Consider the following 12019-nt stretch of genomic DNA (forward strand, 5'->3'; position numbering starts at 1 on the left):
CAGTGTTGAGTCTACTTATCTCCCCTCTCCATAGAGGTCTATGAACAGCAGGTACAGACCTGCCTCCACTTCATCCATCTGTGTCTGAGGCAGCCTTCCATTAATAGGCAGGGGCCTGCACCCTAGTGGGCGGTTTCAGTTCAAAACCATCATTTTAGGTAAATCCACGATTCGCTTGTTCTCACACGAAGCGTTCAGACTGCGGCGACCAGTTTAAATAGTTTTTATTTAGAAATATACATATTACCACATTTGAAAAATAAGGATCCTATACAGATATGTGCTGCCCTATCATTAGTGCCATCTACAGGATAAAGATAAGCGGGTAACCGCCCACCAGCGACGGCGCAGTCCTTCGTACAATCACACAGAAAAATAAAATCAACTATATCTTGTAGCATTTCGCATGACTGGACCGGAAGCCGCCACCTTCTGGAGACAACGGAACGCTTTGTAACTTCCTAACATTGTGCTTCAATCCCTTTTCAAGATCTCTGCTTGCTGTCAGCGCATGAAAACAAACAGTACCACCTTATAAGGGGTCTTTTAGGCAGCGCCCACTATCAGTGCCAGGATACAGCAAGGTTGGAGCGAAAGCCACAGCTCCGTTCCCTGTGTAGTGGCCGGTGCTTGTAACTGCAGGCTGGGGTCTCATTGAAATCAAGGGAACCCCAGCCTGTAATTACACGCGTCGGGGCTGTGGCTTCCACTCCGACCCCGGTGTATCCTGGCACTGCCTAGAAGGTCCCTTTAACACTTTTTAGAGCGGAGGGTTTGTTACAGTTGTATCCAGTCTAGACAATCGCTGTAGGCTAAATCTGGGGGACTCCAGCCTGATACATTGTAACAAACTACCAGGACAGGAGAGAGATTTGTGCTGCAGAGGTGGTTAACCTTACAGAGGATTGCATAGCCAAATACACTGTAACAAACCCTCAGCTGTGAGAAGTGGATGTTCAGAGATCTGGATCCTGGTGAGGAATTAGCACACAAAGAATAGAAAGTTGCAAAACTTTCCATCATACGATTTACTTACAGAAGTGTGGACTGGCCCTTTAAGAGGGGGGGTTCTAAGTGTCCAGTGTGTCTTGGGGCTGGATACTTTGTAGCCCTTTGTGTCCTTGCAGGGCGGAGCGTTCTATCTGAAGCCCCACACGGGGATCATGTTACGGGTCTCCCTCTCGTAGATATCTGGGATGAGTCCTAGCGGGGACGGCACCAGCCGCACCGTGTTCTTGCCAAAGAGCTTTTTTTCGTACTGTATCAGCTGCTGCCAGAAGCCCGCGTTGGGTCGTACCACCGGTCTCCTGGTTTTGACCCACTGGTGGGCATCCAGTAAGGACAGCCGGTGGTACTTCATCAGGTACGCGATGCAGAGCGTGGCTGAGCGGCTGACCCCCGCCACGCAGTGGACCAATGTCCTGCCGTTCCTTTTCCCGTTTTGGTGGATACGGTCTGCCACAGAATCAAAGTAAAGGGCGAGGGGCGCGTGGGGCAAATCTGGCACGGGCACCTTGATGTAGTCTACATCCGGCCAGTTCGAGTTGGGGATCTCCAGGGTGGCGTTGACGATGCAGGTGACATTGCGAGCGTAGACCAGCTGCCGGCTGCCCGCCGCGTTGCCGCTGGAGAGGTAGAGGCATGGGCTGATCTGAGCTATGCTGCCCAGGCTGGACAGTCCGGTGCTGGAGGCTCCGCCCACCGCCGTGGGTTTGGTGGAGAGCGCCGGGGGCGGTGGAGGAGAGCGTCGTAGTAGTCGGTGACTGCGAAAATTCATAGTCAACAACTGCAGGGGCATATAGAGCGGATGCCAGTAGGGTGGGGGGCACAGGAGGGTCGGCGCTGATTCGGTCGCTTCTCGCAATCACTTTTCGCCACCTGCGACAAGAAAAAACGCAAATTGGAAAACGGAACCATAAAGCGGCCGTATCATGTGACCATAATCCGGCCTCCATGGTATTCAAGATCTCTGCTTGCTGGAGGCAGTCTCGTCTACTGACAGCAAGCGCTCGGGCGCTGGTTTCAGCCTCGGAATGTAGATGAGAAGGTTCCTATTCGCTGACAGCAAGCAGAGATCTTGAAAGTGTTGAGAAAGTAAAACAAAGTCTATCAGGAAGTTGCAGAACTCATTGAATGAGGATGTAGAGGGGAGGAGGCGATGGAGCGGGTGTCAGGAGTAAATGGGGGGGCTGCCATGACGGTACTGCAGTCCCGGTGACCCTGAGGAGCGCTGCGTGTGCCGTGCGGGGGGTCAAGGTGGCACAAAGGTATGAAGGACCCATGTGAGTCATGCAGTGAGTCAGAGCAGTGTGGGGGAGGGATGAGTGGGTGACACCGCTTATGGATGACTCATCGGCACTATCCTCAATGTCACATGGCTGCTACTACATGTGTAGCAGGACGACCAACCCCCGTCCATGCCAACACTGACCCATGTGTCTAGGGGGCACAGTGAGGGTACCGACCTGTATGTAAAGACCACACTATGCTGTGTTTGAGTGGCATAGGGTGGTGCTGTTGGTACGGGGTTGTGTAAAAGGGTGGCAGTGATAGTGAGACTGGGTATAGGTGCTACAGGGTGGCAGTGAGAGAATGGGACTCTGTATAGATGGCACAGGCCAGAGATGATAGTACAAGACTGTGTCTAGTTGGCAGTGATGTTATGGAGCTGTGTGTAGGTGGCACAGACCAGCAGTGATAGTACAAGACTATTTAAAGTAGGCAGTGATGCTATGAGGCTCTGTATGTGTGGCACAGGCTGGCAGTGATGAAATGGAGCTGTGTATATAGGAGGCACAGGCTGGCAATGATGCTTTGGGGCCATGTGTATGAGTAGTTGTAATGGAGCTGTGTGTATGGGTGGCATAGGCTGGCAGTGACGGTATATATAGCCGTATATAGGTGGCTGTGATGTATGGGGCTGTGTGTATGGGTGGCATAGGCTGGCAGTGACGGTATATATAGCCATATATAGGTGGCTGTGATGTATGGGGCTGTGTGTATAGGTAGCACAGAGTGGCAGTGATAATATAGGGCTGTATAAAGATGGCACAGGCTGCCAGTGATGTATGGCGCTGTGTATAGGAGGCACAGGCTAGCAAGGATGTATAGGGCTCAGTGTACAGCTGGCAGTGACGGTATAGAGCTATATATAGGTGACAGGGATGTATATAGGGGACCCAGGCTGGCAGTGATGGATGGTGCTGTATATAGATGGCACGGCTGCCAGTGATGCTATAGAGCTATATATAGCTGGCAGGGATGTACATAGGTGGCATGGGCTGGCAGTGGTGGTATACAGCTATACATAAGAGGCAGAGAGATATGGAGCTATATATAGCTGGCAGTGATGTATAGCGCTGTGAACAGGTGGCACAGGCTGGTAGCGGTGGTATAGAGCTATATATAGCTGGCAGGGATGTACGACACTGGGTATGGATGGCACAGGCTGGCAGGGGTGGTATTGAGCTTTACATAGGTGGCAGGGATATATGAGCTATATATAGCTGTCAGTAATGTATATATGGGGCACAGGCTGGCAGTGATGGTATGGAGCTATATATAGCTGGCAGTAATGTATATAGAGGGCACAGGCTGGCAGTAATGTATATAGGGGGCACGGGCTGGCAGTGGTGGTATAGCGCTATATATAGCTGGCAGTAATGTATATAGGGGGCACAGGCTGGCAGCGGTGGTATAGCGCTATATATAGCTGGCAGTAATGTATATAGGGGGCACAGGCTGGCAGTGGGGGTATATAGAGCTATATATAGCTGGCAGTAATGTATATAGGGGGCACAGGCTGGCAGTGGTGGTATAGCGCTATATATAGAGGGCACAGGCTGGCAGTGATGGTATAGAGCTATATATATAGCTGGCAGTCATGTATATAGGGGGCACAGGCTGGCAGTGGTGGTATGGAGCTATATATATAGCTTGCAGTAATGTATATAGAGGGCACAGGCTGGCAGTGGTGGTATGGAGCTATATATATAGCTGGCAGTAATGTATATAGAGGGCACGGGCTAGCAGTGATGGTATAGAGCTATATATATAGCTGGCAGTCATGTATATAGGGGGCACAGGCTGGCAGTGGGGGTATAGAGCTATATATAGCTGGCAGTAATGTATATAGAGGGCACGGGCTGGCAGTGGTGGTATGGAGCTATATATACAGCTGGCAGTAATGTATATAGAGGGCACAGGCTGGCAGTGGTGGTATAGAGCTATATATATAGCTGGCAGTAATGTATATGGGGGCACAGGCTGGCAGTGGGGGTATAGAGCTATATATATAGCTGGCAGTAATGTATATAGGGGGCACAGGCTGGCAGTGGTGGTATAGCGCTATATATAGCTGGCAGTAATGTATATAGAGGGCACGGGCTGGCAGTGGTGGTAGGGAGCTATATATATAGCTGGCAGTAATGTATATAGAGGGCACAGGCTGGCAGTGGTGGTATAGAGCTATATATATAGCTGGCAGTAATGTATATAGGGGGCACAGGCTGGCAGTGGTGGTATAGCGCTATATATAGCTGGCAGTAATGTATATAGAGGGCACGGGCTGGCAGTGGTGGTATGGAGCTATATATATAGCTGGCAGTAATGTATATAGGGGGCACAGGCTGGCAGTGGGGGTATAGCGCTATATATAGCTGGCAGTAATGTATATAGAGGGCACAGGCTGGCAGTGGTGGTATAGAGCTATATATAGATGGCAGTAGTGTATATAGAGGGCACAGGCTGGCAGTGGTGGTATAGAGCTATATATATAGCTGGCAGTAATATATATAGAGGGCACAGGCTGGCAGTGGTGGTATAGAGCTATATATATAGCTGGCAGTCATGTATATAGGGGGCACAGGCTGGCAGCGGTGGTATGAGCTATATATATAGCTGGCAGTCATGTATATAGGGGGCACGGGCTGGCAGTGGTGGTATAGAGCTATATATAGATGGCAGTAGTGTATATAGGGGGCACGGGCTGGCAGTGGTGGTATAGAGCTATATATATAGCTGGCAGTCATGTATATAGGGGGCACAGGCTGGCAGCGGTGGTATGAGCTATATATAGCTGGCAGTAATGTATATAGAGGGCACAGGCTGGCAGTGGTGGTATAGAGCTATATATATAGCTGGCAGTAATGTATATAGAGGGCACGGGCTGGCAGTGGTGGTATAGAGCTATATATAGCTGGCAGTAATGTATATAGACGGCACAGGCTGGCAGTGGTGGTATAGAGCTTTATATAGATGGCAGTAGTGTATATAGAGGGCACGGGCTGGCAGTGGTGGTATAGAGCTATATATAGATGGCAGTAATGTATATAGAGGGCACGGGCTGGCAGTGGTGGTATAGAGCTATATATAGCTGGCAGTAATGTATATAGAGGGCACAGGCTGGCAGCGGTGGTATGAGCTATATATAGATGGCAGTAATGTATATAGAGGGCACAGGCTGGCAGTGGTGGTATAGCGCTATATATAGATGGCAGTAATGTATATAGAGGGCACAGGCTGGCAGTGGTGGTATAGAGCTATATATAGATGGCAGTAATGTATATAGAGGGCACAGGCTGGCAGTGGTGGTATAGAGCTATATATAGATGGCAGTAATGTATATAGAGGGCACAGGCTGGCAGTGGTGGTATAGCGCTATATATAGATGGCAGTAATGTATATAGGGGGCACAGGCTGGCAGTGGGGGTATAGAGCTATATATAGATGGCAGTAATGTATATAGAGGGCACAGGCTGGCAGTGGTGGTATAGCGCTATATATAGATGGCAGTAATGTATATAGAGGGCACAGGCTGGCAGTGGTGGTATAGAGCTATATATATAGCTGGCAGTAATGTATATAGGGGGCACAGGCTGGCAGTGGGGGTATAGAGCTATATATAGATGGCAGTAATGTATATAGGGGGCACAGGCTGGCAGTGGTGGTATAGCGCTATATATAGATGGCAGTAATGTATATAGAGGGCACAGGCTGGCAGTGGGGGTATAGAGCTATATATAGATGGCAGTAATGTATATAGAGGGCACAGGCTGGCAGTGGTGGTATAGAGCTATATATATAGCTGGCAGTAATGTATATAGAGGGCACAGGCTGGCAGTGGTGGTATAGAGCTATATATAGATGGCAGTAGTGTATATAGGGGGCACGGGCTGGCAGTGGTGGTATAGAGCTATATATATAGCTGGCAGTAATGTATATAGAGGGCACAGGCTGGCAGTGGTGGTATAGAGCTATATATATAGCTGGCAGTCATGTATATAGGGGGCACAGGCTGGCAGCGGTGGTATGAGCTATATATAGCTGGCAGTAATGTATATAGAGGGCACAGGCTGGCAGTGGTGGTATAGAGCTATATATATAGCTGGCAGTAATGTATATAGAGGGCACGGGCTGGCAGTGGTGGTATAGAGCTATATATAGCTGGCAGTAATGTATATAGACGGCACAGGCTGGCAGTGGTGGTATAGAGCTTTATATAGCTGGCAGTAATGTATATAGGGGGCACAGGCTGGCAGCGGTGGTATGAGCTATATATAGCTGGCAGTAATGTATATAGAGGGCACAGGCTGGCAGTGGTGGTATAGAGCTATATATATAGCTGGCAGTAATGTATATAGACGGCACAGGCTGGCAGTGGTGGTATAGAGCTTTATATAGATGGCAGTAGTGTATATAGAGGGCACGGGCTGGCAGTGGTGGTATAGAGCTATATATAGCTGGCAGTAATGTATATAGAGGGCACAGGCTGGCAGCGGTGGTATGAGCTATATATAGATGGCAGTAATGTATATAGAGGGCACAGGCTGGCAGTGGTGGTATAGCGCTATATATAGATGGCAGTAATGTATATAGAGGGCACAGGCTGGCAGTGGTGGTATAGAGCTATATATAGATGGCAGTAATGTATATAGAGGGCACAGGCTGGCAGTGGTGGTATAGAGCTATATATAGATGGCAGTAATGTATATAGAGGGCACAGGCTGGCAGTGGTGGTATAGCGCTATATATAGATGGCAGTAATGTATATAGGGGGCACAGGCTGGCAGTGGGGGTATAGAGCTATATATAGATGGCAGTAATGTATATAGAGGGCACAGGCTGGCAGTGGTGGTATAGCGCTATATATAGATGGCAGTAATGTATATAGAGGGCACAGGCTGGCAGTGGTGGTATAGAGCTATATATATAGCTGGCAGTAATGTATATAGGGGGCACAGGCTGGCAGTGGGGGTATAGAGCTATATATAGATGGCAGTAATGTATATAGGGGGCACAGGCTGGCAGTGGTGGTATAGCGCTATATATAGATGGCAGTAATGTATATAGAGGGCACAGGCTGGCAGTGGGGGTATAGAGCTATATATAGATGGCAGTAATGTATATAGAGGGCACAGGCTGGCAGTGGTGGTATAGAGCTATATATATAGCTGGCAGTAATGTATATAGGGGGCACAGGCTGGCAGTGGTGGTATAGCGCTATATATAGATGGCAGTAATGTATATAGAGGGCACAGGCTGGCAGTGGGGGTATAGAGCTATATATAGATGGCAGTAATGTATATAGGGGGCACAGGCTGGCAGTGGTGGTATAGCGCTATATATAGATGGCAGTAATGTATATAGAGGGCACAGGCTGGCAGTGGGGGGTATAGAGCTATATATAGATGGCAGTAGTGTATATAGAGGGCACGGGCTGGTAGTGGGGGTATATAGAGCTATATATATAGCTGGCAGTAATGTATATAGGGGGCACGGGCTGGCAGTGGTGGTATGGCGCTGAGTATGGGTGGCACGGGCAGTGATGGTACGGCGCCCCGCTTACCGGCCCCGCTGGCTCCCATCCCGTCCGGCTGCTGCAGTGGGCGCCGCTCGGCTCCTCCGGCTTTATGCTGCTGCAGGGTGTGCGGGGGGCGGTGCGGGCAGAGACAGGAGCCCCCTCACTGCAGCCGCTTCCGTTAACCCCTCACCTGCCGCCGCCCCTCCCACCCGTAGCTGCAGACCCCCGCAGACCCCCCTCACCTGCCGGCCGGCTCTTCCGGTGGTTGTGATGTCAGCGGCTGTCAGGTGGGGGCAGCTGGAGAAATGACGTCATCACAGACAAGGTAGTCGGCCAATCCGGCGTCGCCTCTCGGCGGATGTCATCGGCTTATGTGTTTCCATGGCGACGGCTCCGACAGCCGGCCTGAAAATGGGAAGTGTGGCGAGGACTGCCAGGAGGAGCAGCCGAGGGCAGATGGTCACGTGGTGGGCTTATGCGTCACGTCTCGTCCGACACCTATTCTACACTTTTGGCCTTTTTACGGCGGTTTCTGGAAAGGAGGCGGGGCTAGTCGAAGGAGCGTGGCCCCTCACCTTTAGGGCCCATTCTTGCAGGCCTTATTTTTGACCGATACAAAAAAGGCGCAATAAAGTGAATTTGTGTATTCAGGCGTGCGGTTTATTTGCCCCATTTTTAAACAATCGCCACATGTCCGATATCGTCATATTAACATACAGACACGCATGTAACACGCAGGGAAATCAGCCCGTTCTTCACGGCCCAGAATTGCACACGTCCGTGTGACTAACCCTTACCATAATGCGCAGCGGGCGTACGGCGCAGTCGGGCGCACAGATGTGACAGGCTGAGGGCTCCATCACGGGCGGAAACGCATTTCCGTTATGTAATTACGCCGGCGTATTTAGCGCAGTCCTGCGGGTTTATGTGCGCACAAATACGGTACGCCGAAGGGCTCGCGTATTGGCTGTGCCAATCCGCAGGTTTACCTCATACTTGCACCGCCCATTCTCTGCAACGGCCTCTTACCGTGCGCAATACTCGCCAGGTCAGGACGCGCGGCGCCTGACAATACCGTCACGTGAACCGCGGAAATCCCTGGTTTCCATTCAGCGCATATCACGAGCACAAGGCTACATTACACGGACGAACGGAGCGGCTCCCCCCGAAATCGCGTCGTACCCGCGAAAGTGAGGCGTTTTTTAGGCAAAAACTGAAACTTCTGTGAACTTCCTCACACGCGATAACGGACGGACGGCCGCCTACTCATGACGGCGGGATTCCCCGCATCGCGCTCGTGTGTGTTCGCGTGTCGGCCGTGTCTTTAAGCTCCCACCGAGGATAACGGGCGCTGTGTCCCGCGGGGCCTGAAAAAAATAGGCATACAGCGATTTTTTTACCTCGTAGCGTCGCTGTGAAGGAACACGCCGCTCGCAGGTATGACGCCACTCAAAAGAATGCCGTTAATATCGCGCGAGTTTCACGGTCGTGCGTCTGTAGGGCTCCTTCACACGGCAGTATTTGCGCATGTATCTGCGCATTGTACTTTCTGCGCTACCGCGGACCGTTTAGATCGCTGCGGGACGCACCCAGGCTTTAGGCTTCAATTAGTCTCGGGTGTGTTGATTTCCCTGAAAAATTGCGCAGTTCGTCGCGCAGTCACACGTGTATCTAGTGCGAATTTACGCCCACCCTGATTGACTCCTATGGTGTGCGCCAAAATTTGCAAGCACACAAATGCAAAAGCGAGAAAACGTGTCTACCCTCTGTGCGTCGCAATCCACAAAAATATGGCGCAAGCCCCCCATCCCCGTGGTAACACGGATACTAATGTGCGTTCACTGCGTTATTTTTTACGCCCCCATAGACTTTAATGGTGATATTGGTCCGTGAATACAAACCTAAAAGGGACATGCTGCCATTTTTTTAAGCGCAACATCGGTCTGACTGCGCCAATTTAGTCCATCGTGTCCGCGTGCCGACAGAAAATGTGCCCGTGTGAATGGGCTTGTATGAACAGGCTTGCAGCTTGTAATATACCTGCCACTCTTAGGGCGGGCCCGCAGAAGCAACAGCACAATGGCGCACGCTGCGATTTTTCCTCCACTTGCGGAATACGCAATTCGTATCCGAGAATGTGAGCAAAAAAGCGAATTGACATGCTTTGCAACGGCGGCGTTTTGCAGCAGTTCCTCCGCACGGATTCCGATACCGTGAAGCTGGCCTTAGGGTGGCTTCACAAGAGCGGCGGCGCATTTGCACTCGTGAGCGTAGTATTTCTGCGGAATGTAAGACATGTTCATTCGCGCTCAATAAACAAAAAGCGCATCGACTAAAACAGGTAATTCGTCTAATTAGTTCCAGATGTATCTTTTTCCAGCGCAATTCCGCAGTGTTTCCCGCCTCTCCCCGCGTATTGCGCGCCCTCCACTGTCTTCTTCAGGGACCTTTGGTGCGCAAATACGCTGAAAAATAGAACGTGTTCCATGTTTTATCACATGACTGACACGTACGTAAAATACAGGAATGTGGACGAACTCCCTGGAATCAATGGGTTCTATTCTATGCGTGTAGCGCGCGAATACGCCCCTGTGAAGCCGGCCGTGTGGCAGCGCAGACCTCACTGAGGCCGCTTCGCACGGGCGTATTTCACTCGTGCAAAAAAAAATGGAGCGTATTAAATTTTTCGGTGTGTTTGCGCATCAAAGGTCCCGTAGAAGTCAGTGGGGGGCGCAATACGCTAGGAGACGCGCAAAACACTGCGGAATTGCGCAGGAAAAAGAGCGCATCTGGAATTCATTAGACTAATTAGCCGTTTCATGGGGGGCGTCTTTGTTTGTCGCACACAAATAAATATGTCTTATGGGTGCAAAAAATGCGCACAAATACACATACGCTCGTGTGAAGCCGCCTCAGAACTGTTTAGGAAAGGGCGGTTTAAGTGAATATCCCCCCAAGTACCCCAAAGAGTTACCCCAGAGACCACCGCTATACTTGCCACACTAGGGGGCAGCATGGGACGTCACACCTGCTCTCTACGGACAGGATCCATTAGTCAAGTCGACTCTCTACGGACGGGATCCATTAGTCATGTCTATTCTCTACAGATGGGATCCATTAGTCACATCTGCTCTCTACGGACAGGATCCATTAGTCACGCCTGCCCTCTACTGACAGGATCCGTTAGTCAAGTCAACTCTCTATGGACGGGATCCATTAGACACGTCTGCTTTCTACAGACGGGATCCATTAGTCATGTCTGTTCTCTACAGATGGGATCCATTAGTCACATCTGCTCTCTACTGACGGGATCCATCAGTCACGTCTGCTCTCTACGGATGGGATCCATTAGTTTCGCCTGCTCTCTACGGATGGGATCCATTAGTCATTTCTGCTCTACACAGATGGGATCTATTAGTCACGCCTGCTCTCTACGGACAGGGTCCATTAGACACGTCTGCTTTCTACGGACGGGATCCATTAGTCACGTCTGCTCTCTATGGACGGGATCCATTAGACACGTCTGCTCTCTATGGACGGGATCCATTAGACACGTCTGCTCTCTACGGACTGGATTCATTAGTCACTTCTGCTCTCTACGAACGGGATCCATTAGTCATGTCTACTCTCTACGGATGGGATTCATTGGTCACCTCTGCTCTCTAATGATGGGATCCATTAGTCACCTCTGCTCTCTCCGGACGGGATCCATTAGACACCTCTGCGCAGTAGAGGCGCTCGGCCACACCTGTGTATTATAGATCTGTATTAAAGGGGTTTTCTGGGAACTTACTATTGATGAGCTGGCCTCAGGATAGGTCATCAGTAATCGATCAGCGGGGGTCCGCGGCTCGGGGTCCCTGCCAATCAGCTGATTGTCCAGCCCACTGTCTGTGCCGCTGAGCCGGAGAGGTAATAGATGGCAAGGATCCTATAGATGTCAATGAGCAGGATGCCTTCTATTACACCTCCGGCACCGACCCCAATGCACAGACAGCGGGCCTGAGGATCAGCTGATTGGCGGCGGTCCGGAGACCCTCACTGATCACCTACCCTCAGGACGCCCATCATTAGTAAATGCCCAGAAAACCCCTTTAATTCTGTTATTTCCTGGTTAGACAGTTGTATTCATATTTCAGAGTCTTACAGAAATCCCCCTCCGCCTTGTCCACTGCCAACATGAAACTACAACTCCCAGCATGCCCTGACCTCTCTGCC

At 50.6% G+C, this 12019-nt stretch overlaps 1 protein-coding gene across 2 annotated transcripts; it reads right to left on the reverse strand.

Annotated features, from left to right (window-relative positions):
* Positions 1-207: 207 nt before the first annotated feature.
* On the reverse strand, positions 208-8245 carry DUSP14 (dual specificity phosphatase 14). Of its 2 annotated transcripts, none has more exons than XM_066576896.1 (2): positions 8044-8245; positions 208-1878 (listed from the first exon to the last, which is right to left on the reverse strand). In XM_066576896.1, the coding sequence occupies exon 2, from the start codon at positions 1796-1798 to the stop codon at positions 1139-1141; it is 660 nt and encodes a 219-aa protein (XP_066432993.1). In that variant the 5' UTR covers positions 1799-1878; positions 8044-8245; the 3' UTR covers positions 208-1138. The 2 variants fall into 2 exon arrangements, with proteins under 2 accessions (XP_066432993.1, XP_066432994.1); XM_066576897.1 differs by lacking the exon at positions 8044-8245 and adding an exon at positions 7847-7998.
* Positions 8246-12019: the final 3774 nt, after the last annotated feature.

This window comes from Eleutherodactylus coqui, chromosome 8 (genome assembly GCF_035609145.1).
Source record: "Eleutherodactylus coqui strain aEleCoq1 chromosome 8, aEleCoq1.hap1, whole genome shotgun sequence".
NCBI classification, from domain to species: domain Eukaryota; kingdom Metazoa; phylum Chordata; class Amphibia; order Anura; family Eleutherodactylidae; genus Eleutherodactylus; species Eleutherodactylus coqui.